General features: G+C 33.7%; 1 protein-coding gene and 1 long non-coding RNA gene across 2 annotated transcripts in view; one reads left to right on the forward strand and one right to left on the reverse strand.

The window, feature by feature from the left end:
• tcf25 (TCF25 ribosome quality control complex subunit) overlaps positions 1-13,613 on the forward strand; it is a 90,155-nt gene extending 76,542 nt beyond the window's left edge. The window contains exons 16-18 of the mRNA NM_001005399.2: positions 8,502-8,581; positions 10,885-10,960; positions 13,038-13,613. Coding sequence (NP_001005399.2) covers positions 8,502-8,581; positions 10,885-10,960; positions 13,038-13,193 — 312 coding nt within the window. The 3' untranslated portion in view covers positions 13,194-13,613. The remainder of the gene's footprint in view (positions 1-8,501; positions 8,582-10,884; positions 10,961-13,037) is intronic.
• LOC137488296 (uncharacterized) overlaps positions 1-27,083 on the reverse strand; it is a 724,224-nt gene that overhangs the window by 415,798 nt on the left and 281,343 nt on the right. The gene's annotated exons all lie outside the window — the stretch shown is intronic.

Raw genomic sequence — 27,083 nt, forward strand, 5'->3', positions numbered from 1 at the left:
TGGCTGAAAAAAGGAGGTTAATACATCAAGGAGACGTGACTAAGGTTTTTAAATCTTTATGTTCTAGTAAGGCAATGGGACCTGATGGTATTACATGCTTTCTTCTAAAAACATTTGCTGAGGAGCTTACACCAGCCTGGCATCGCCTGTTTCAACTCTCAGTGGATACACATACAGTACCAAAGCTCTGGAAAAAATCTGTGATAATTCCAATACCAAAAAAGCCTTGTCCACAAGACAATAATGATTATAGGCCAGTGGCCATAACATCAAATGTCATGAAATCATTTGAGAAGATTATAATAAAAGAATTGCGCAAGGAAGTTGAGCCGTACTTAGACCAGTATCAATTTGCATACAAAAGTAACCATGGCACTATTGATGCAATTTCCACATTAACACATCTTGTTTTAAAACATCTAGAGAGCCCAGTTGCTTATGCTAGGTTACTTTTTATCGATTTTAGTTCAGCATTTAATTCAATTCAACCACATAAACTTTTGGAAAAGCTGGTAAAAATGCAAGTGAACCCTTTTGTTATTAAATGGTTTTATTCTTTTTTAACAGACAGGACACAGCAGGTAAAATTTAATTCAGGGTTATCTGATGTAGCAACAAGTTGTACAGGGGCGCCACAAGGGTGTGTAAGTTCACCCTTTATGTTCACCCTCTATACAAACGACTGCGTTAGGCAGCAGACAAACCAATATATTCTTAAATTTTCCGATGACACTGTACTATTGCACCTTTTCACAAAAGATGCCAGCATCATGGAATACAGAGCGGCTGTAGAATGGTTTGTCAGCTGGTGTGATGACCACAATTTGGAAATTAATGTTAAGAAAACGGAGGAGGTCATCATAGACCCCAGGTCAGTAAGCGATAGGAGCTCTATTGTGGTTTATGATAAAGACATTAAGCAGGTTGATTCATATAAATATTTAGGAGTGAACATTGATAGTGAACTTAATTGGCACTCTCAGGTGTCAAGTCTATGTGCAAGAATTCATCAGCGATTACACTTTTTACGCAGACTAAGATTATTTGGAGTGAGTAGCAGCATAATGATGACTTTTTATAAAGCAACAATAGAGTCTATTTTAAGATATGGGATTATTGTTTGGTTTGGGAATCTGACAGTAAAAATGAAAACCCAAGTAAATAACCTGATGAGAGTGGCAGGAAAAATCATGGGAATTAAGACACTTGGTTCACTAAAAGACATCTTTGAGTTGTGCACAATCCAACAAGCCAACAAGATTTTATCTGATTCTTCACATGTGCTGTCTGTGGAATATGAGCTGATGAATTCTGGCAGAAGATAAAGGGGCCCGTTGTGCAAGCATAATAGATATAAACATTCTTTTGTTCCTTTTTCAATTGTTTTCAAAGTTGATCAACGAGCAAGCAAGCAAGGAAGGATGGTCAAAGACTAAGATAACAGGATTGGTTTGCACAACAGAGGGCAGTGGGGCATATGGTACTTTAATTATTTTTTATTGTTTTTAAAAAAAATTTATTAAAATTACTGATTTTATGGAATCATATTTATATTAGGAGGTATTTTAGGATTAGATTTTAATGTGTATGTATGTTACATGTTGTCTTGTTGGTGTCGATGTACAGCAGAACCTTTTTTCTAAAACAAATTTCTCCTACGGGAGACAATAAATTTTACCTTGACCTTGACCTTGAAGATAGAGGTCTCTTAGCGGTACAAGTCAATAGGCTCTATTTTGACGGTCAATGCGCAGAGCGCAAAACACAGGGCGCAAATGCTTTCAGGGCGTGTCAGAACGCATTCTTGGTAATTTAAGGACGGGAAAATCTGCTTTGCGCCGTGGCGCATGGTCTAAAAGGGTTGAGTTTATTTTCTTAAAGAGTTATAGGTGTGTTTTGATATTAAACCAATTAGTCTCATCTCCCATTCCCTTTAAGAGCCAGCTGTGTCGCGTCATAAGCGCATTCGCTATTTACAGGACGTAATGTAAGTCTAAGTGGAAAAACTGAGCATTTCACTAGCAAACAGTTAACAGGTAACAGTTTTTTTAACAGTGTGAGAATGCTGCTCTACTGCGTGAGAATGAGAGATAATGTATCTACTTTCACTTTCGCTCTTGGATAGGGAAACCTTTACGCACAGACATCAATTAGTCTATAAATAATTAATTGCATTTGTTAAGCGCAAATATTAGTTTCAAAACTATTTCTAAATTCAGTTCTAATTTCCAGCAAACGAATAAATAAACAATAATAATGAAGTGTACTCAAAAACCTGAGTTATATCCTAAAACACATGCTGTGGCCCATATGGTCTAAAACCTGACATTATACAAAAGCAAATTGTTATAAATGAACTGAAAAAGCCTCCCGAGATGAAGAAGGCATATATATATATATATATATATATATATATATATATATATATATATATATATATATATATATATATATATATATATATATAAATATATTATATATATTTATATATATATATATATATATATATATCCTTAATATTTGAATTCTTTTTCATATGTAAAGATATTTGCGCATTGCTCTGCATCTTGTGTATATTAAGCAATGTGTAAGCGAGGCGTACAACTAACGCGCTCTGCGCTGGACAATAGACCGGCTTTGTTCTGGTCTATTGAAAAATCTATTATATTTTTATTATTATATGATATTAAATTATACTATTATACAAATATTATATAATTACTATTATATCTATTAGTCAAAATAGCAACGCACCAGCAATGTGCCTCGACATGCCTTCCTTTTTATACCAGAACGCCTATGGGCGCACATATGAGCGCAAATGCGTTTGCTATTTAAACATCGTGGCGCGAAATGTCAAAACGACTGCCATCACATTTGTCGGTGCAGTAAACAAAAACCATTACACCTATCGACACAAATTCAATAACTTTTTGTCAGCATGTTCTGATGAGTCAAATTTGGTGCATATCAGCCAAACAATGTATGATGGACAGAAAATATCATACCAATAGGCAAAATTAGTCAAAAGTTAGAGCATTTTTAGAACGATTATTATAAAAATTTACCAAAAAGTGGCGCTGTGACAACACTTTTTGAGCACCTTCAGGCCACCATGTCGACTTTTATAACAATTCGATAATGCGTCTGAAAAATGTAGCAATTTTATAATTCAAAATGGCTGACCTAGGAAAATCAGTAATCATTCGACTCTGTATGCTCCACCAGATGTAAAGAGCCCAATTTTATGAATTTTGGACAAAGGGTTGAGCTACAATATAAGCTACAAAATCTATTTTTCACTGCAGCTAAGTTCAGTCCGTAGTTGTGATAACACACCAGGTTTGGTGTTAATACCTAAATGCGTTACGGAGATAACGCCTTAAGTCAATTTTCACAAGCTTTACATTAAATTTGATTGCAAGTTATTACATTTTTTTTACACATATTTGTACATTTTACGCCCTACATTTTTAAATTGTGCTCGTTACTTTCATTATATTGTGTTTAGTGGCACAATCTATAGACCTTTTTCTTGGGAGGGTGCCATAGGGACCAGTGTCTTGCGGTAGAATGTTTAGAGCTTCCATTTAAAGCGCTTGCAACTGGTAATTTTTGCTCAGAAAATAGGTTTCAATAGCGTTTTGAGTGGATTACGGAGTGTTTTTGTGACAAACAACTTTGAAAGGTGCGCGTTAAATCCGTTATAATCTGTCGGATGTGGTTCAAGTGCTAGAGAAAAACATTCTCCTAGTTTTCTGTCTGCCGTCAGAAATACAGTGTGTGTGTGTGTGTGTGTGTGTGTGTGTGTGTGTGTCTGTGCGTGTGTTTCCCCGGCCTGTCAGCTGTTAGCTCAGTGGCTCTTCAATAAACACACATGCATACACACACACACACTACTTCATTAAATAGCAAATCAGATTACTGGCATGAAACTTAACAGGAATGTAAGCTTATAAGTCATGCAATTCCTAAAAACTACCAATAAAAGTTCGTTTTTGATACTGATTTGCATGTTGTTTCTAATCGGGTGCCGTTTATGTTTTATTTAGTTGGTTTGTGTGGATTATTTACTACGGTATGTGTTTTTCTGTCATTCCAAAACGCCTCTTTATTTTCACTTTGTGCCAGTCTTTCAATCAATGTGTCAGTAGGACAGGATGTGTGTCAAACATTTTATTGAATTACATTTGTTTAGGTTGGTTATATATTTGAAAAAAGTAAGAAACTGTTCACTTTAGCGATGGCGAGGGTAAATGACTCGCAGCAGTTGTTATCTATTCTATTAGATCGCATTTTTAAAAAAAAAAAATCAATCCAGGAGGTGGCGCTGATCGACAACAGTATTAGTTCAAAGACATTAAAAGCAAGTAAAATAGAGTAAAAATATAGTTTCAAAGCTGTCCGAATCTGACTGTGACCGGATGTTCTTAGCATTCTCCTGGTAGCATAATGGGTAATTTAGCATTTTAAGAAAAAGGTCCATATTTTTTCTCGTTATTGTGCAATTTGAGCACCTTTTTGATTCAGTCAGTTTAATTTTCATCATTGCACGCATGCATGCTGCAGTGCGGGGTTTTTTCCGCCAAGGCTATTACGCGCCGAATGCAGGCTAGTTTATGAAGATTACCATGAAAAAAGGCAAGGATGACTTCGTAGATGAGACAGAGTGTGAGTAATGCTGCCCTGTTTACATGGTTATAAGGCCCATTTCGCTCGATCAGATCACAGGTAAACAATAGAGACACATTCTAGTTTAAAAATATCCTATTTAAATGCATAAGGTTAAAGTCTTTTGTCCACCTCCGATCATACTGCATGGGATTTCTCTGGTCTTTTAATCTAATATCATAAAAAAGTGCTATTTTATAAAGATTTGTACATTTCAAATATCAAATACGATAAGTATTTATTTTAGCAAAAGAAATTTGATTTTTTTTATATTCAATAAACAAATATTCAAAAAAATAGTTTTTAAATTATATATATATATATATATATATATATGTGTGTGTGTGTGTGTGTGTGTGTGTGTGTGTATATATGTATATATATATATATATATATATATATATATATATATATATATATATATATATATATATATATATATATATATATATGTGTGTGTGTGTGTGTGTGTGTGTATATGTGTATATATATATATTGGACAGAATTCAGGTGTAAAAATGTAAGATATGATTTATAAAGATATGTAGGCCTACAGAATTATCTTACAGTGTATGAACATAAATGGCAGCTGTTGTTTTTTATCTATCAGCTGCAAAACTACACGATGAACGCTGTGAGTTTGCATCAGGAAGATGATACATGTCAATTTCGATACAAGGTTGAATTTTTGAACAATGTTGGTGCCATACTGCAGGGTGTGATGCTGCTTGGCTACTTTCATAAAATAGGATTTTCAATTCATCTTTATTTCTACAGTGCTTTTACAATGACTACATTTACATGGACACCAATAATTTGATTTTAATGTTATTAAAGCAATACTCTGATTAGGATTTAACCATGTAAACGGCAATTTTTTATTAATCAGATTAAGGTCATAATCGAACTAAAGAGAAATCAAATTAAGATGTGCTGATTTTAGTGGCATTATTGAAGTGCAGTACAGACATGCAAACACCTTAATCGAACTATTACCATCATGTAGGACTTTTCACCTCGTTTTGCAACAGGATAGTCCACATACACACACACACACACACACACACACACACACACACACACACACACACACAGACAGGTGTTTCATAGTTGCAACCAATATCTCTTTTGTCATGGAGAGCGTGCATGAAATATTCGTGAATGAAAGTGAAAGTGCCAAACTGCAGTAAAAATCCACAAATTAAAAATGAAATTGCATGAAACTCCGGAGGAAATGCAGATAGCGCGGTGACGCAATGACGTTAATCGAATTACAATATGTGATCGTTAATCAAAACATATAAAACAGGGTCATGAAAGAAACATTCAAAAAGCAACTCATGTAAACACCTTAGTCTTATTATCTCTTAATTAGATTAAAGCAAATAATTCGATTACTGTTGTTCATGTAAATGTAGTTGCTGTAAATTTTGTCAAAGCAGCTTAACATAGAAGATTGTAGTAAATTGAAACTGTGTCAGTAAAGTTTTAAGAGTTTAAGTTCAGTTTAGTTTAGTTCAGTTCAGTGTGGGTTAATTTTCACTGCTGAGAGTCCGAACACTGAAAAGCAAATCCATTGATGCGCAGCTCCACAAGTCCCTAACCATGCAAGCTAGTGACGACAGCGCCAAGGGAAAAGAGAAACCAGGCTCAGTTGGGCATGACCATTTCTTCTATGGCCAACCGTCTTGTGCAGAGCTACAGTCTAGGGGCCGGAGGTTGTGGAATGCTGGACGTCCATCGTGAAGAAGCCGCAAGTGGGAAAGGTTACCGGCTGGTGTACAGGCCCTTCAGGATCAATGTGAAGACTCATCTGTCACTGGAGTCTTACAGGAATCATTCTCATGCTCTACACTCCCCCATGATTACCACGGCAGCTGCTTAGGATACAGCCTGGTCCAGGATTATGGAAACCTCAAGAATAATAATAAAAAAAGACTAACATAAGCGCAGATGCCGTTCAAATTATAATGTATTTTGTGAAGTGTTCTCCGCTTCGGTTGCTCTAAATAATACAGACTATCAATCCTTTTGAGGATTTGGATTTCATAAGATTTGTGTTTTATGTGTAATGTGTAATGCAAAGAGATGTGTCTTTATTCTAGTTTTAAACTGACAGAGTTTATCTGCTTCCTGAACTGTGCTAGGAAGGCTGTTCCAGAGTTTAGGTGCCAGATATGAGAAAGATCTAATTAATCAATTGTCCAGAATTTTTTGAGCATAGTCGACGTGAGGGGCTATAACACAACAGGTGCTCCCTCAAATACTGGGGAGCTAAGCCAATCAGGACTTTGGAGGTAGTCAATAAAATTGTAAAATTTATTCGATATTTAATACGAAGCCAATGCAATGATGAAAGAACTGGAGTAATATGATCATATTTCTTTGTTCTAAAAAGGACTCTAGCAGCTATATTTTGAACCAGCTGAAGTTTATGAATTAGGCCAACAAGGCAACCGCCTAGTAATGCATTACAATAGTCTAACCGAGAGGTCATGAAAGCAGTATAAGTTTTTCTACATCAGACATTGATAGACATTGTATTTTAGCCATCTCTGATTGCAAGAGGCACAGTGATGTTCTAAGCATTGTATTTCTTTGGTTAAATGAATAGAGCAGTAAATATATCACAAGTGCAAATCCGCCTCTCTCTCATTGAGTGATCTGCTGTCAATACTTGGAGACAAGCAAAGTATTTGAATGGACTTGCATGTATTTAGGCTTTTGTAAATGTAACAACTGAAAGTTCTGTGTTTTTGACAGTATTACAAGTTTATTAAAAGCTGGCTGGAATTATTAGATAAATAAAACTTACTTAAAAAAAATTTAATAATATAACCTCTTGTAATACGCTCATAGCTATAAACATTAGTTTATAGGCTGACTTCCTTTTAGTAAAGAAGTATTAGATTTATAGGTGTGCATTTCAAGTTCTTATGCAATTCTTCCTTCATTATTTGCAATGTTTACAGATTGCATTGTTAGTAATTTTCTTGTATATTTTTATTTTCTTTGGCAGTTCATTCCTTTGTAGCAACCCCTGATAAATAACGGACTACGCTAAAGTAAAATAAATAGATGAATTATTTTTTGTAAAGCTGCTTCTGGCCATGACACGTTCACATCTAACTGGTTATAAGAGACGTGTTTAAGGGACTATATGCAGCATCCTTAATTTATTCTTAGGTAAGGCAAGATCTTCTCTTAAGTATCTTACTTAGAGGGAAAATGTGCTTAAAACATCATAAAGATTGAAGCAGTAATAATAAGAGGTACTCCGTATCGGCCGAAGACAAGGAATCGGTACTCAGAATCTGTAATTTTTAGTTTGTGCAGTTGTACAGTTCAAATAGTTGTTCAGTTATTTACTGCTGTCATTAAAAGTAACAGATTATCACCATGACTTTTTGTGTTTGTGTCAGTCTAAACAGCCGCGTTGCACCCCCAACCCCCCAAAGCTGTAAGCCTAGGGGAAACACGCTACATATAATTATATTAGAAGCTGAAAAACACATCTTAACCCAAGGTGCCAATAATTGTGGAGGGCACTGTACATGTAATAAGTTGTGCATAAATAAAATGTAATTTTTTATTAGATAGCTATTTTTCTGGTCTTAATGATGTTGTACATTAACTATTATGACATGCCATTATTCATCTAGAAACACTTGTGGGAAATTTAAATTTCAAATTCTATTTTAAAATGTATAATATGTTTGTATTCTGTTATAATTTTCTCTAGTCTGTTATGTAGTTTTTTATTCATACATAGTTTCTATCTATTGCTTATTTAGTACAATAAAGAACATTATTTATATATGTATTTGCAGGAAGTGACCACTCAGCCAGGAATGGGATTTGACCCTCTTCCTCCTCTGAACTCCATTGTGTCTTACACCAGACCAGAAAGGTACTAGGCAGATGCTCTTATGATCATTGACCTTTATGAACATGATTAATCACAATGATTTAATGAGCACATATGCACAGGTTCATCATCTGGTTGAATGTCCAGTCTTGTTTTAATGTTACATTTAATAGCTTGAATTGCTAATATCCTAAGCTGGATAGGTGCTAAAGCATTACTACATTATGGGAAATTGTTGATCACAGTAACAATGTTGTTGTTTTTGCTTAAGATTCTCTAGTTTAAATTACTAGCACTAAGCACTAAGTTAATAATTATTAGTTAATATTTGGTTAACTGGGGCAAAGCAGTGGCGCAGTAGGTAGTGCTGTCGCTTCACAGCAAGAAGGCTGGGTCGCTGGTTCGAGCCTCGGCTCAGTTGGTGTTTCTGTGTGGAGTTTGCACGTTCTCCCTGCGTTTGCGTGGGTTTCCTCCGGGTGCTTCGGTTTCCCGCACAGTTTAAAGACATGCGGTACAGGGAAAATTTTGTAGGCTAAATTGTTCGTAGTGTATGAGTGTGTGTGTGTGTGGATGTTTCCTAGAGATGGGTTGCGGCCGGAAGGGCATCAGCTGCGTAAAAAACTTGCTGGATAAGTTGGATATATATATATATATATATATATATATATATATATATATATATATATATATATATATATATATTATATATTTGTGCGTTAACGCATGCGATTAATTTTAAATAATTAACGTGTTAAAAAAATTTACGCAATTAACGCAGTTGCAGGTTTTTTTTACTTCCTGTTTTGGTGGACGTGTGTTTAACATGCAAGAAATGTGGATAAGACCAAGCAAGCACTTTTTGAAGGCAAGTTTCTGTATAAAACAATTAGTTGCATCACAGGTTATTCAGAGTTTCATGCAATTTGGGGTGTTTCATTTTTAACTTTCTGTTGTAAGTTGATACCGCATGGCGAACAGAAAGAAAATCCTCTGCATTTCGTGACTCAGTGTTCCTTTAAGGTAAATAAAATTGTTGCTTTGGCTACACGGTAGACTTTTAATAAGAGTATAATCTTAATCATATTAAATTCGGAGTATTGGTGTCTTATGTAAATGTACTCATAAAGTCTCTGGTGAAGTCGCGAGCTGTCAAAGACAGGGCATTACTCTGCCTTTCAGCATGAGCCCTCCAAGTTTAGCGTGTTTCCTCATTAAACCCAACGAAAGCGTATGCTTTACGTTGTTGTGTCAGAATCCTTGTAAAATACAGTAATACTTTAGAACGCTTAGTTTAAGCAAATTTGATGACGGCGATCATGCGTGTTGAATCTGAAGGGAGTCGCTCCAGCGCGTTGTGTGTGTGTGTGTGTGTGTGTCTGTGTCAGGCCCGTCGAGGGGTGTCAGGGGTGGAGTGAGCGACGTATCCGAGTAGAGGCGTGTGCGCGCAAGACGTACCTAAAGGACGGTGGGAGTGAGTTGCGCGCGACATACCTGAAGTCTAGGAGGGATGCGGTGGAGAGGGGTGTGCAATGTATTTAACGACCGGTTTGCGAGATTTACACATAAAACACAAATCTTATGAAATCCAAATCCTCAAAAGGATTGATAGTCTGCATTATTTTTATCATTCATTTGCGGGCATCCGGGAGTCTCTGTGCATTTGCGGGATACTCCTAGTCTTAGCAACTGGATGAATGTAAAGGAGGATTAGGCAAAACTGTTTCTACTTTATAATTAATGTTTTCAACTCACAGCAATAAAACTTTACAATGAGTGCAACTGTTTGTATTCAATAGTTTAACATTATAATTTTCCATTTTCCATATATGTAATGCCTGTATTTTTTTGCAGTCCACTTAGAATCCAACATGGAAATTAATGTTTTCTTTATTGGCATTGATTGTTTTGAAATTCAAATGGCATTAACATGCCTGTGTTTTAATTTCTGTAATAAATATGGCTGTCAAGCAGGAACTTGACGGTTTATTGTGGGCATGTTGTTTACATGAAGAAATCTGTTACAAGTTAAACAAAAATTCTAATAACAATTATATTTTGAACTTAAATATTTTTTGTCTTGCGTTTACATTAATTTTACATTTGAAAAGCCAGTTTACAAGTTTCACTATTTTAAATGATTAATTTTTAAAAAAAGGTGCGATTAATTAGTTAATTTTTTTAATCGATTGACAGCTCTAATATATATATATATATATATATATATATATATATATATATATATATATATATATATATATATATATATATATATAGTTTTATCAACAGTCTTTAACTTTAAAATTTATTTATTTGTTTTGTTTTCTGTTAAATTTGTCTGTTTTTAGGCAGAGCATGGGGGCTTCAAATGAAAGCACATTTTCTTTGTTTTTCCGTTCATTGCTACCAAACTTCAACCTACAGGTGAGTGGATAACACACATAGACACACTCACAAAAATGGAACAGTTTTTATGGAACAGTTTGGCCAACCCTATATAGTATACATAGATATACATGCATGCATTTATATATACATGCAGACATTTATTTATACATACATACATATGTGTGTGTGTGTGTGTGTTTGTGTGTATATATATATTTATACAACAAATATATATATATACGCATAATAAGCCCTTGCTTAGTGTGTTTTCCTGAGCGCAAATAAAAAGCTGAAAAACGTAAATATCACGGTTTTTAATGTGGACCGGATAGAGTCAATAAAAGCTTTGAATAAGAAGCTGGGTTCAGCCTTGTTCCTCGTTATCGCAAACACAACAGCAGTCTGGTAAGTTAGTGATTGCTCTGTTTATTTTCTAGGTTAATTATTGTGATATTGTAATGGTCTCTTAATGTTTGAAATGCATTGTGTATAAATGTCCCTTTTAAGAGGACTATTCCTATGGTTGTTTTACCTTTGAGATGTAAGCACGCATGTATGGGAGCTCTGAGGAAAAGTGTGAGGGTCACTTTACCGCTGTATCATTCTTTTATTTCGATAATGTTACATTTTATTTTGCAACAAATATTTGAGTGTGTTTTTCTTTTCCTTGTGCCTACTCATTGTCGTTGATTGGCATGTATGTTGTCGACAGCTCTTGTAAGAAACACATAAAGGCCAATATGAAGAGCGAAATAGTTTCTGTGTGCTTTTTTTTATTCCATAAAGTCTCCGTGTAAATGCTGGAACACCTGGCACCAGTCACAGTACCGACGGCAACAGAGAAATACTGTAGACTGTAATAGACTGTAGGGAGAAATCTCTGTAGACGGATGGCATTATATGTCACGTTCAGCCTTATAATCTTAAAATGTGAGCAAAATTCAGCTGTTTTGTCATCTACTTAAAAAAGTTTTGTATTTTGTTTTCCATCGATGATAAAAAACCAGGACTGCATGATGTGTGTTATATTTGACATACATTGTATTTTGTTTAATGATCTGAAACATTAAATTGTGACAAACATGCAAAAATAAAAAAATAAAAATAGGAAATCAGTAAGGAGGCAAACACTTTTTCAAACTTTGTGTATGCTTCTTTAATCCTTGCATGTGAGTCACTTTATATAAAAGTGTCTGCAAAATGACCAACTGTAAATGTAATATCAAAAGCTACCTCAGTGGCTTCAGGAAAGCAATGCACCGTGGGCACAAACCTCATAATTTTTTAAAGTATTCTAAAATCTTTTTTGGTTATTTTTTTGTTTTTGTTTATATACCTTGTTTAATATGCTAAGAGACTCTAAATCAAGACACAGATCAAAAGGAAAAAACAAAAATTACTATTTAATTTTGCTACATTAAGGATTACACACACAAAGCAGCAGAAATTATGGGAAATGGTATACAATGAATTTGATTCAGAAATAAATAATAAGAAATGTTTTGTTTGTCAAATTATTTTATTATTTCTAAAAGATAAAATGGCCACGAGAACACAACTGAAGAACACAACACTGGCATTGCCTAATTCTAGATTTATTTTATATTTTAACAAGACTTTTCAAGATATTCTGAAAAGTAAATTATTGTTGACAGGTTTTCAATGTTTTGATGAATAGAAATATTTCTTTAAAATAAAAATAAAAAAACTGTTTAATATGTCAATTTAATCTGTCATTAAATTGATCAATCAGTTATATATATATATTTTTTTGCAAGTGAACCCTCGAGAGCAATGCTTTTGAATGGGTTCACCTAACCCTACCCATCACAGTGATGTTACTAGCTCCATTGAGTGCATTATGTCTTGACATTGCATCTTAGAGATAAAATCTCAGCTTGCATCATAAAGGCTGCATTCAGATACTATTGGAAACCTCTTCATCCATTTTTGCATAACATTTTCAAAATGTAGTGGCTGATTCAGACCCTATTAGCTCACAGCTAATGATTCTTAGTTAGAAAATTGTTTCCTAGATCTGTTTTATGCTTTTTTTATTATAAATTTATTACAAATTTATAATTTATTTATTTATGTATTTTTCTTTGTTCAGAGGCCTGAAGAAAGACAGGATGTTGCCCGTGCTGGTGAACTAAATCAAGAAGTTAACAGACTCATGGTTGCCATGAGGGACATGTTGGCTAACATCCAGTTTCATGAACCTCAGTGGGAGGACAACCAAGACAGAGACGAGGAGGAATGGGACTAACAGATTAACAAGGTTGTGATTTTTCAAATGAAGTTGAATGACAAATTGAAAAAGCACAAAAGAGGAATTTGTATGATCTGCTCACCTTAATTTTGAATAAATCCAAATTATTCATACCTTGTGGACAACTGAATTGTGCTCTACATATTTTTATATGAAGGGCCAAACATACTGATGTATGTCTTAAATGTCTTAAAGGTTCGTTTTTTTTATTATTATTATTATTAAAAACCTTTTAACCTATGCTTTCCTGATAAATTTCCTGAAATTTATAAGCATCTATAGTAAGTTGAGCCACCATGCTTATTACACAAACAGTCAACACGGAATATTAGTAAAAAAAAAAATCATATTCAATGCTTTATCAAACTATATTGACTCTAAATTTTCAATAAACTGCTGAAAATGCTGCACAATAAACATGTTTGTCTCAAAGGCTTATTTAACAAATCAACGGGTCAATTATTCACTGTTTTAACATACATACACTTCTTTCATGGTAAACACAATGGCAGGCACACTATCATTTTAAGTAATTAAAAGTGTGGTCATGAAGCTTTCTGCAGGTGTTATGTCAGATGTTTTAAAAAGATCATTGTGCTTTAACATTTTTGTGCAGTACCCACTAGGTGGTGCCAGGAATAACCTTCTGTTGTTAAACACCACATCACACTGTTACACTACTTAAACTTACATTGCCAACATATTGTTATGCTATTTAAACATTAAATACAATTTCTATCTCCTTCTAGGGCTTTAAAGCTGTAATGGGTCCTGGGCTGAATTCTGTTGTATATCTTCACACTAATCATGTTTACATACAGATATTGCTACTGAGAATGAATTTATTTAGCAAAGGCTGCCTTTTCTGTCTTATTTCCACCAGGTGGTTCAAGGAAAGACTGCTTTTTCATTGTTGGGCTAGTGCGAGCAATGTTCATATTGACACTGTGTACCCTTCATGGTCCACTTAAAAAAAAAATTATGCCATTTTGAACACAACCGTGGCTCATGAGAAAGCTATAGATGACCCATGATTAAAATGCAGAATCTATGTTGTCTCCAAAGCTTTTGAAAACAAAAATATATACGTTAATGGTTTTAATTCATAGTAGGCTATTTATTAAGTAATGCAGGTTATTTGTATATGTTACGGGCCTATAGGCTAGAACATTTCTACATTAGTCTAATTAATGCTAATAATAATAATAATAATAATAATAATAATAATAATCATCATCATCATCATTACACAAAGTCATGGTTTCAAAGTCACACAAAATTAAGTATTTCTCACAGAAATGTATTCAGTTCAATTCATCTTTGTTTGTATAGTGCTTTTGCAATGTAGATTGTGTCAAAGCAGCTTCAGATAGAAGATTATAGTGAATTGAAACTGTAGTTTAGTTTTCAGAGTATACAATCAGTTCAGTTTAGATTAGTTCAGTTCAATGTGTTTTAATATTCACTGCTGAGAGTTCAAACACTGAAAAGTAATCAATCGATGTGCAGCTCTACAAGTCCCGAACTATGCAAGCCAGTTGCAACAGTGAAAAAAAAAAAAACTTCACTAATGGAAAAGCGAAGGAAAAAAAAAACCTTGGGAGAAACCTGGCTCAGTTGGGCATGACCATTTCTCATATGGCATAACATATTGTGGAGAGCTGCAGACTAGGCGCCGGAGGCTGAAGAACGCAGGACATCAGCAAAGACTTGGCGATCCCTGGAGTCTCACAGGAATCAGTCTCAGGCTCTCTACTCCTCTATGACCACCACAGCAGCTTCTACGGCCTGGTCTGGGAGTGTGGATATCTTGGGATCATCTCTTCACAATTTTGCATCAACATGTTTTGCATCAACATGTTTTTTATACACATGTTAATTCCATTTGTGTGTATTGGAACAAAACAAAAAAAAGGGTGAAAAAGACTAATTTGACACAATGTCACACAAAACTCCAAAAATGGGCTTGACAAAATTATTGGCACCCTCTTAAAATTGTGGAAAAATTAGATGCAAACGTGATTCTCCTCTAAGCTGTGGTCACACTAGAGTTTAAGCTTGCGCAATTCTGTAGTACGGCACTGCGAAAAGTGGCGGGATTAAACAAGATGGTTAGACAGAGACAGAGAGGTTAGACAGAGAGGTCATGTTTTGATCCTCCATTGGTCTCACAGTCAAGTGATGCTATTTTACTGGTCAGAGTTCACCAAGCTTGAACTTTCCAACATCGCAAACTGTAAAACTTGTTGCAGTGTGGATGGGGGAAAACTGAGACATCTGAAAACAGAGGCGAGACTGCAGACATTCGCCTCTCTGATTGGGTCTTTTCCTTAATATTTAGTAGCCTACACACACAGTCCTGCATCCTCTCCTTGTAAGTTCAACTTCAGACTTTGCAAGTTTGATATGGACTCTTGAGGACATGTCCGTAAATCTACAAAAGGAACAGTGTACTTTATAACCTTATTCACATCCTCCTGGATACGTTTGTTGTTTCATTTATCTTAACAATAAAATAAAAACATGATATAAGGAACTGTAATTTTCATTTTGATATTAACAACTTATCAGACAGCAGAAATGTTGAGGCGTTGTGCTGCATATGTGAGCGTTATCTTCACTGTGTGCATATTTATAACAAAACGGAGCCTATCACATTACTGCCTACTTTCATTTTCATTGAAAATACGAAACATATCCTCTCTTTTGTTGAATATCAGTTTTAATAATCAATAATGGCCATTATAAAAGTATAACGTACAATAAGTTTATACATTATAGGAAATAAAGGCAAGCAATTACTCAATATACAGAATGTACGTGGTTACATTAATTATTAACTTATCTTCGCTCTCTGCCAAAACACCATACCTGAGAACAAGTAATAGATTCAAAAGACCAAAGTCGGGAATATGTCGTTTGATATAGATGACAAGATGAATTAAATATCATGTTTAACAAATATAGTGAGCTTGGATCCAGCGGTAGATCCTTAAACAGTCCGACGAGCATAGCTCTCATTTGGCTAGATAGGCTGCAGCGCATGCCAGATTGTGTGTGTGTGGTCACGTGATGCGTTTCCAGCAATGTAATGTGGACGAAGAGTTGTTCAGAAACGCTGGTAAAACGCTAGTGTGGACGCGGATCGTTTTAAAACTAAAACGCACTAGTGTAAACAGGGCCTTAGTTTTTTCGTTGTGTGCCTTAGTGTGCCACACTAAGCATGGAAAACAGAAAGAGGAGAACTGTCTGAGGAATTGACATCCAAAATTTTGGTAAAACAAAAACAATCTGAAGGTTACAAGTCCATCTCCAGTAATCTAGATTTGCCTTTGTTGTCAGTGGGCAACTGGGACAAGACAGCCCTCAACAGAGTGCCTCTGACCCCAAACTCCTTCCAGAGCACCTTCCACAGAATGCCATGAGGGACACAGTCGAATGCCTTCTCTAAGTCCACGAAACACATGTGGACTGGTTGGGCATACTCCTATAAACCCGCAAGCAACCTGGTGTGGGTATAAAGCTATTTCGGTGTACAACAGCCTGGATGAAATTTACATTGTTCTTTCTGGATCTTAGGTTTAACCATTGGCCGCAAAAAAAAAATGAATGAATGAACATTGGGCTTCCAACATTAGGGCTGTAGTGTACTGGGAACAGGGGGCTTCCAGTGGCCTGGCCCTGTAGTTTCTCTAATGGGTTTGGATTGAGACCAGTCTGCCTGCTGGAATCGCACTGCCATCCCTGCTGTTTGCAAAGCCTGACAAACCCATAATCACAAATAAATTAAGTATAGAAACTTGATTAGAATTTAAAAATCTTGTCCCTACCAGAGACCATTGTGTATACATCAATTTGCAATAATCTTTATTATTTTTTTACCCCCACAATTTGATACAACTTTCTTTGCTTGGAAGGAATGGGTTTATGTTCGACATGTTGAAGAAAGATTTGCATCATTTTGTCAATTAAGAGAAAAATTTAATCTACCCCATTGACATTTTTTTTATTTATTACTTATAAAGCATTATGTGAAATTTAAAATTTGTAAAAAAAAAAACAAAAAAAAACAACATGTTTTTCAATGTCTTACTGGAACTTCCTCAGTCCACTCAGTTCATTTCAAATTTTGTTGGGTTGTATGAAACCTGTCTTTAAACTGGCTTCGGAGTGTGAACATGCAATTGAGATATCAGAGGAACTATGGGATAAGCGCCTGACTGCAGTACAGTCCTGTTCGACAAACAGTAGGCACCAGTTAATACAGTTTAAAGTCATTCATCACCCTCTATACCAAAACCAAATTACACAATGTTTACTTCTTTTTCACTTATGTTTGACAAGTGTAAAACTACAGAGGACACCACAGCTCATGCATATTGGTTTTGCCCCTCTTTGTTCCCTTTTTGGACAAATATTTTTGTTTATACTCCAAGGCCTATAGTATAACTTTTTCCTCCTGCTGGACACAGAGCTTGCTAATTTTGGTGTTTCAGAACACTCCTTCACCCCTCCAAAACATCTTCAACAAGCCTAGACATGACTGTTACTAATACAAAAAACTGGAAATCTCCTTTACCTCCTTAATTTTAAATATGATTAATGGAAATGACCTCCATCATTCATTTAGAAAGGCTCAGATTTATGAGGTCCAATTTTAATATAATATTCTTTGCTATCTGGGAACCCTTTCTCGGATGCTCAGATCTGAAATATGCTCAATCCAAATGCAGCATCCCTCATAAAATCTGACTGGCACACTACCTTTTAAGACTTTTAGGACTACATACTCTGTAACACTAAGTGTGTATATTCTAAGACAATGTTATTTGTTTACTCTGTTGTACTTGAAAAAAACTTTTAAAAAAATAAAAGTATTAAAAAACTTTATTCTGTTCAGTTTTAATACGCTGTTTTTATCAAATCTGTTTAACAATTTTTTTAACATCTAAATTAAATAAATCATGTAATTATCTTTCGAATCAAATTGTAAGGCTAGGCAAGTTAATATGGAATTGATCTAAGGAAAAGACAGCGATTATTGTATTGAGTAGAACATTACAATGATTAAAAACACATTAATCTATACAAGTCAATACACATAAAATAAAACATTGACACAGCTGTATCTTATGAAACACCAGTTCAAGGGCACATAAGAGAAAGCAGCCAAAGCATATTTTAGAAATCTTTGCTGTTAAATATGTAGGGAAATTTTGCAAAAAATAAATTAATAAATAAAAAATCGAGACAAGTAAAAGAACATGCTGCTTTATTTTTCTTCTCTAAATCAAAAGCAATTAGCCAAAATGCAGGATCAGTGTAACATTACATTAATGTCATGGATGGTCAGTATGGAGGATGGGGCTGCTGTCTGGAGCTCAGCATCAAAATGTTTAAAATTGTGCTATAAACTGCAGATTTGACTTTAAAATAACTATATTCTCTCTTGAAAAACTCTTAAAACTTGTTTTTGTTTGGCATAAGTGATGAGTATTTTCTAATTTCTGTTTCAATAAAACCCCTTTATTAAACCATGTTTTCATGAACATAGTCTTGTGTTTAAATAGAAAATTGCAATTATTCCAGATATAATATTGTTGCAGGGTGAAATTGCGCTTGTAAACTTCCATCCCAAAAGTCCTTGCCTATGAAAATCTGACAATTTAACAGGCAGTTTCTCAATTTTATAGGGACACATCAACAAAAATGGAAAACCACCAAGCTGGTCAAAAACTTTACTGGATTGTGTTCCACTCTGAAGAAAATACTTCAGAAAATACTTCAACCAGTTAATCTTGAATTTATTAAGATAGAAACAAATAATCAAGACCACCATTCTTATTGTTGACTATCACAGACTATCACAGATTTCTTTATGTAATGTAAACATTTTTTTCAAAGAAAGTTTAGCATTGTTTGATCAATTATCTGATTAATTTTAGAATCTGGATAAAATGAGGAATCAACATAAGTATAGAGATACACTCTGCTTTAGCCAACAAACCACGTTCTGAAAGAGATAAATCCCTCTAAAGCCAGATGTTAAAACTTTTTGGATTATTGGATTAAAATTTTTTGAGATTCGGTCCAATTTATTTTTTTAATATCACTAACCCAAAATCGCTCAGGACATACTTTATAAGAATATTACGGAAAAGAATTGTTATAACAACTCTTCATTGCAAATAATTCATATTTTTGTAAATTCAAGCAAAGACCCAAGGCACTTGAAATAATTTCCATAATTTTGATAGCTGACTGAATTTGAGAAGCATTTTTAAGAAAAAGAGCAGTGTCATCATGATTTCTTCGAGTGATTCACTTGATTTACCAAAATGGTTAAACATGTGCAACCATAAGAATAAGATAATCTGAAACAGGGTAATCTTGCCTCAATCATCTTTTCAATCTTTGTGTTGTGTCTTGACTTATTTTAACTGAACTATTTTAACCCACATGAAGAGTTTTCATGGCATTTCTAAAATAACTTCCAAATCCAAAGTGTTCTAATGATTGTAATAGTCAATAAGATAAAAAAATAAGTCTGATATTCTTAAATGTATGTCTATTTCTCATAAACCCAGATTGGCTTTCATGAATTAACAAATCTAAAACTATTTTAAATCTTTGGGCAAAAACAACAGCAATAAATTTGTAATCATTATTTAACAGACTAATGGGTCTCCAGTTATCAATAATCAATATATCTTTTTTGGCTTTAGGAATTAGAGAGATTACCTCTTTAGATAGTTGTAGATAGTTCAGACACTTTAAACTTTCAGATTATGTCTCAAAAAGGAACGTGACAATAATCTCTGAAAATTTGCTTATAGAATTCAGCAGTAATTAAATCGCTACCAGGGGATTTATTACATTTTAAATGTTCAATTGCTTCCTTAATCTAAGCAGTAGTGAATGGGGAATTACAGAATTGTTGGTCTTCTTGACTGATTATATTCCCATTCGCTAAATGCTTACAAAAAATATTAGACTCAATAAATTTAGATGTGTATAAATTAGAGTAATAGTTATAACATAAATTTGAAATTGTTTCAATATTGTCTGTAAATAAATACGGTAATATTCTTTTCGAAAATAGAATTGAATTTGACTCTAGATTTTTCAAGTTTAAAGTAATTTGCAGACATCTACTCACCAATATCACAAAAGCTCCTTAAGCTCAAAATCTATACATATGATCAAGCTTGTTTTATAGTTTTATTAGACACACTCTCTGCTCATCCAATAAACTGTTGTTAGGTAAACTGGATAAAGATAAAATCTCTTCAACAATTTTCACTTTTGTAAAATGTTATAATTTCGCTAAAGCACTACTAAATTTTCATAAATACTTTATAATTTTTAAATTTGTATTATTTACAATTACTTTTAAACAATCCTTCATTTTTTGCTTTTATCTAGTAATAATTGATTACACTTATTTCTTGTTTGACTTCACCTAATTTGAACAGAAAACTATTCATTTTGCAGTATGAATATTAACTATTACAATTTGCCTTTGGATAAATATTAATTATAATCGAAATTAATTTTTGATCAGTAAATGGGGTTGTTATAATATCAAAATGATTAGAAATAAACAAAAAAAATCTATTCTGGAACATTAAGATTTATCCTTATTACTCCAAGTAACAAGACACAGTATCATCTACATTCTTTTCTCTCTATACATCAATGAGCTCGAACCTGTTCATAAACCATTTTAAATTGGAGTTTAAATTTGAGGGTCAACCTGGTGGCCATCTATCAATGGATTCATTAAATACAACATTGAAATCACCTTCTAAAATAAATAACCATCAGGAAATTTGAAAACCCAATAAAGTAGTCTCTTTTCTAACAAAATCAAAAAATGGTTATTATCAGACTTATTATTGTATCCATAAATGTTGACTACTATAAAAATTTACACTGAAACTCTTTTAAATAAACATATGAAGCAAGGTTATGATGAACTAAGATGAAAACAGACTCTAACATTTTTAATAATTGTCTTTAATTGAAATAAAAATAACGATTTAAAAAAAACTAGAACTGAAGAACTGAAACTGTACTGTGTACATACAAAACTAACTGAAGCTAACTAAAATTATAGCAAAAACCTCCTTCGTTTTTGTCTTTGTAAATGTATTTAATACATAATCTTACTGTAAGCAGTTTTTGAAGTAAATCTAATTCGCGCTGCGTGTGTTTGATCCGTACGGCACGGAGTTGGTAGTCCTGTTGCCATTGGCCAGATCGAGCGTTTCTCCTCCAGTCATCCTCCCTGTTGCTCCCGCGACAAAAACAACGAGTGGACATGGCAGCAGCACTAGGGTTGCCACCCATCCCTTAAGATACGAAATCGTCCCGTATGTAAGAATGAAATTGTGTGTCCCATTTTGAATCAATACGGGACGGGTTTTATCCCGTATTTTTTATTTTTATTTTTTTTAAGTAGCTTTTCATGCAAATCATTCCACATGCATTTTCTGAAGATGCCTCATTTCCTACTTTTGATTGGGTAATACTTGATGTCATCGTTAGTTTGATTGATCTTTTTAACTGTCCAGTGAGGAGGGCGGGTCTTTTAAGCAGAATCTGTCATGTCTTGACAGAGAGTAATGGCAGATGCTTCTCCAGTTAATCCTCCGCGTGTTAAGGTTTCAGAGTTTAAACGCAAGCGACTGAAAAAATACTGCAGAGAGAGGAAGGAAACAAATTCCTGGAAGCAGAGTGTTAGAAATGGTGATAAAGCTAACTGCACACGATTTGTCGGAGAGCGTTTTCTTTGACTCTAGTGGTCTGTGGGACAACATGCCTCCGGAGAGCCGAACTCCTGCAATGACAGAGCTCACAAAAATCAAAGCAGTCAGACAGTTCTTTGTACCCGAAGTCTCTCCCGACGCAGACATGGTAATGACAGTGTAATCATTATCCACAATATTTAGGTTAATTGCTTATTAATGTTAAAAATGTGACCCAGTCTGTGAAAATCTAGCTGGAGTAATATTTTTCTTTGTAATTTACTGTTTTCTACATGAAATAAAGAACAGTCTGTGAAAACAAAAATAATATATGTATTTAATATCAACTGAGTAAAACAATGTCAACAACTGAAATCACAGGGAAATGAATGGCTACAATCAAACTTCATCTCAGAATTAGATTTGGCCTGGTTTTCACACACTGGGCCACAAATTGTAATTTGTAAAAAATTCTTTAAATTCAATGTAAGTGGATCACATTCCAATATCATATTATGCTTTGTTTGTTAAGGTTAAGACTGGCCCATAAGTCACTTGGGTAACACTTTACAATAAGGTTCATTAGTTAATGCATTTACTAACATGAACTAATCACGAACAACACTTGTACAGCATTTATTAATCATAATTGAACATTTACTAATGCATTATTAACATCCAAGTCTATGCTTGTTAACATTAGTTAATGCACCATGAGTTAACATGAACTAACAATGAACTACTGTATTTTCATTAACTAACGTTAACTAACATGAACAAATACAGTAGTAGATGTATTCCTCATTATTTGTTCATGTTAGTAAATGCATTAATTAACGTTAACTAATGAACCTTATTGTAAAGTGTGACCGTTACTTGAATACATACTTGAAACATTTTATTTAATACATTAATAAACAACATAATGTCCATGTAAAGAAAATAAACTAGTAAATTGCAACTTTCCATATTTTAAAATTAGAAATAGGCTATATGAAAACTTTACTACACTGTGAATAAAATCCTGGCCTTATTTTTTTAAGCTGAATCAAATTAATCATGAGTTTATTGAACAAATATTATGTTAAACTGACTTAAAACAGCTTGCATAACTTATAAAATTAGGATAGAACATGATTAACTTAGTTCAGTTAGTTAAAATGAACTAAAAACATATGCTCTCAGGACTAATTAATAATTTCTTTTTTCACAGTGTAGCTAATGTTTGTATCTAGTTTATGTATGTGCTTCCATGTTTGGATAGTTGTTACTGCAAATAATGACAAATATTTTTGCTAAAATCTTTTATCAATATCACCCTTTAAAATTAGGTTCATTAGTATTTTCTCCTCACCTCTAGGTTACAGCTGCCAGTAAGTGTACAGAGTCAACGCAAGTGTACCGCACTATTAAACATAACATCAGCTACTGTATATCAGTGCTGCAGAGTTGTAAAAGAGAAAGACTGACTGCATCTGTTTACACAGATTTCAATAAAAGACAGTTTTTTTATGTCCAAGTGTTCATACTTTTCTGAAAACATATATTTAAGTTGCGATTTACCACCACTGGCATGCTATTGGGCCTGTGATCAATGTGGTCTAGGCCCCCAAGGGATAGCCCCCGCTGCAGTAAACGTCCTTTTTTTTTTTTGTATCAAAGTGGTAACCCTAAGCAGCACAGTGACAGCATTTAATTCAGACACTTTAAACTATTACTTTAAAACATTTGTGCCCAATAATAAGTTTTATTTCTGTATCGCGATCGTGAACTAATCTTTTTAACAAGATCTTCTAAGTGAACCGGATAAACTAGTTCACCACCGCTGAATAATTTGAAACGATTCGCGTCTCCAGTAAGCACTTATCCACAAACTACTTACTTTTTAACAAGCCTAATACCCCCTCTGACTCTAAATAATCTAATACTGTCATTCAGTTATTATAACATTAACGTTACATTAAGAAGTGGTGAACCGATAATACTGCATGCATGATTCAGTGAACCAAACAAAAACAGTACAGCCTGCTGTGTGACTAAACTAAACTTGAACAATTGCAGCGTGGGTGAACTGAGGGCTTAAATGAGAGGATCTGGGGAAAAACGTACGTTTATTTCATAACGGACAATCGGAATGGAATTTAAAAAACTGAATTATGCTTCAGTTGGGTTGCAAAACTTTACTGTAAGACATTTTCCAGATCATGGCGATGTTTTAACTGACTGAAATTACTATTGCTGACTACATAATATTAAGTCCTAACATCCGCGTTAAAAAATCTGAACTTCCCATGACTAAGCCCGGATTAAAAATTTAGAGGCCCCTGGGCACAATGTCTTGTAGGCCCCCTACCTAGCCATACCCCTATAGTTTAATTAAAAAATAAGATTAATATAATATTTGTAAAATAAAATTAATCTATAAGGTATTGCCCACATTTTTAAAATAGGCTAAATGATATACAGTACATGTATTTCTAGTCTACAAAGATTTAACTTATTTTTAAAGCATTTAAAGCACACTTTAAAAAAAAAAATACTATTACAACTAGTGAAAATTAATGGATTTTAATATACTTGTTCAAGTTCACTAAAGCAGAACTAAATATTTGTATTTAAGGGTATTTTTAATGTATAACTTCTACAAACTTATAATGCACATGGTTTGCATAACACCTCTCCAATCCAGTTAGCAATCTGAGTCCTCCATAATACACACACATATTAATAAAATCTAAGTGCGGACGGACCCCTGGAGATGTGCCTATAATGCCCATTGATTAATCCGGCCTTGCACACATATTGTACTTAGGGCTGCTAACTTATGGGCTGTTGAGGATGAGTAGATGATTGTGGTAGATAATAGTGTTCATGTGTTCTCTGAATACATGTTTCAAAATATGTATGAATGAGTTTTTATTATATATTTATCCTGTTAATTTTGAATCTTGCACCTAACAAATATCCTCATTTAGAAAAAAATAAAAAATAAACCTAATACTGAAACTAATAAAAAAAAGTGAATCTGCCTCTAAGACAAATTAAAACAAACTGAATTTGAAAACAAAAAGTCTAAACAAAATATAAATTAAAACTAATGAAAAATCCAAAACTATTATAACTTTGATATGAAGTGGCCATTTTCATCACATTCTCAATGCAAAAAAAATCACTACCAAAATTATTATTTAGACAAGAGACACCCGCTGATCATTCTGATCAATGAGACAACCAAATATTACTGCCCCGCTGTGAACACCAGAAATTTGTATCAGATATTACAGAATGATATTCTTGAAAGAATACAAAATCAAAATTAAACCATTTTGTCAACAAAAACAAGGCCTTACGTTTGACTTTTTCTTTTAAACCCATAAACAGGGATTATTGGTGGGGTGAATATTCACCTCAATACCACGACTGAGGGGATTTCCTTGAACAAGGCACTGAACCCAAAACTGCTCCCTGGGCAGCCCATTGCCTTGGTTTTGTGTTCACGGATGTAAGTCACTTTGGATAAAAACCTCTGCTAAATGCATAAATGTAACACTTTATATTACAACCCAGCAAAGTTCCGCTAAAGTATAGTAAAAATCATTTTTGTAAATTACAGAAGGCCTCAATCTAATTTTCACATTGAAAAGCATTGCCATTTCATATATAAATGCACCTCTAAAGTGTTTTTGTTCTACAAAATTGTTCAGATTTCATTTTTTTTTTTTTTTTTTTTGCATTTCAAAGAACCTACACTGTTAACCCTTACTGTAGATTATGCAGTAAATAACTGTAAAATAGCCAGTGTTTTGCTGTAATAAAAGGAAACAGTATTTTACTGTAAAAGGAGCAGAATTTGTATGAAATTTTGTAGTGCAAAGAATAAATTACAGTAATTTACTTTATGTACCCATTACAGAGAGTTACTGTGATAATAAATGGTAAATTACTGCTCAACCATTATTACCCTATGTACTCTGATGCTTTATGATGCTATATATATATATATATATATATATATATATATATATATATATATATATATATATATATATATATATATATATATATATATATATATATATATATACTGTTTAGTTTTGGTATGTGTATGGTCAGTATTGAGGAGAAAGTGAGACAATGCATTGATAAGCTAAATTTCTCTGCAGCCATCTCTGTGTTTTCTTTGGTTCCTTTTACGTTTTTTAACATTGAGTATCAGGAGTCAACCAATGTCAATGTTACAGAGCTAATTAAAAGGTAAAGATACCAACGAGATGCATTTAAAGGCAAAAATATTCATACAGAGCAACCAAATTATCACAATCATTTTTATAACTTTGTTTACTTTTCTATAATTAATCTAATTTGCCTAGTTTAGCCTATAGTTAAGCTTTTAAATTGCACTTTAAGCTGAATATTAGTATTTTGCTAAATGACTAGTACAAATGTGTTATTTAAAAAATATCTTAAACAGCACATACATACATTTTCGCAGAGACTCAATGAATTTGTTTGGAAAACTTCAAATGAAGTAGGTAAAAATGGCATTAACAGTATAGTATACAGACTTTCCTAAATAAATGTATTAATCAGGTCATTTGTTTTTTTTATTATTATTATTACTACAGGTTTGGAACAACATGAGGATCAGATTTTTTTTTTTTTTTTTGCTTTGGATGAAGTTTTTATATTTTTATTGTTTTTATTCAATGATATGTGCATGATTGTGATAATTGTAGGCAATTCCTTTGAAAATATGCTATGCACCAGGGGTGTCAAACTCCTAGAGGGCCGCAGCCCAGCAGAATTTAGTTCCAGCCCTGCTTCAACACACTACCTTTAAATTTAGTTTGATCAGGTGTGTTTAATTAGTATACCTGCACTGTTACTCTGTAGATTGTGCAGTAAATAACTGTGACAACAATGATTTAGGCATCACCACACACTCCCACAGGCTGTCTGTCTTATTCTAAACACAAAGGTGTTGGAAAGAGTTTTCAGAAAATGCTGGCCCTTTAAGGGAGCCAGGTGTTTGATTTGTTTACTGCTGAGTGTGCTCTATTCTCTGTCCATCAATTCAGATGTAGAGTCTGATATGTATTAGGCTTTAAATAAGAATCTACAATGAGTAAGTAAAATG

This window comes from Danio rerio, chromosome 18 (assembly GCF_052040795.2).
Source record: "Danio rerio strain M-AB ecotype USA chromosome 18, GRCz13ab, whole genome shotgun sequence".
Lineage (NCBI taxonomy): Eukaryota > Metazoa > Chordata > Actinopteri > Cypriniformes > Danionidae > Danio > Danio rerio.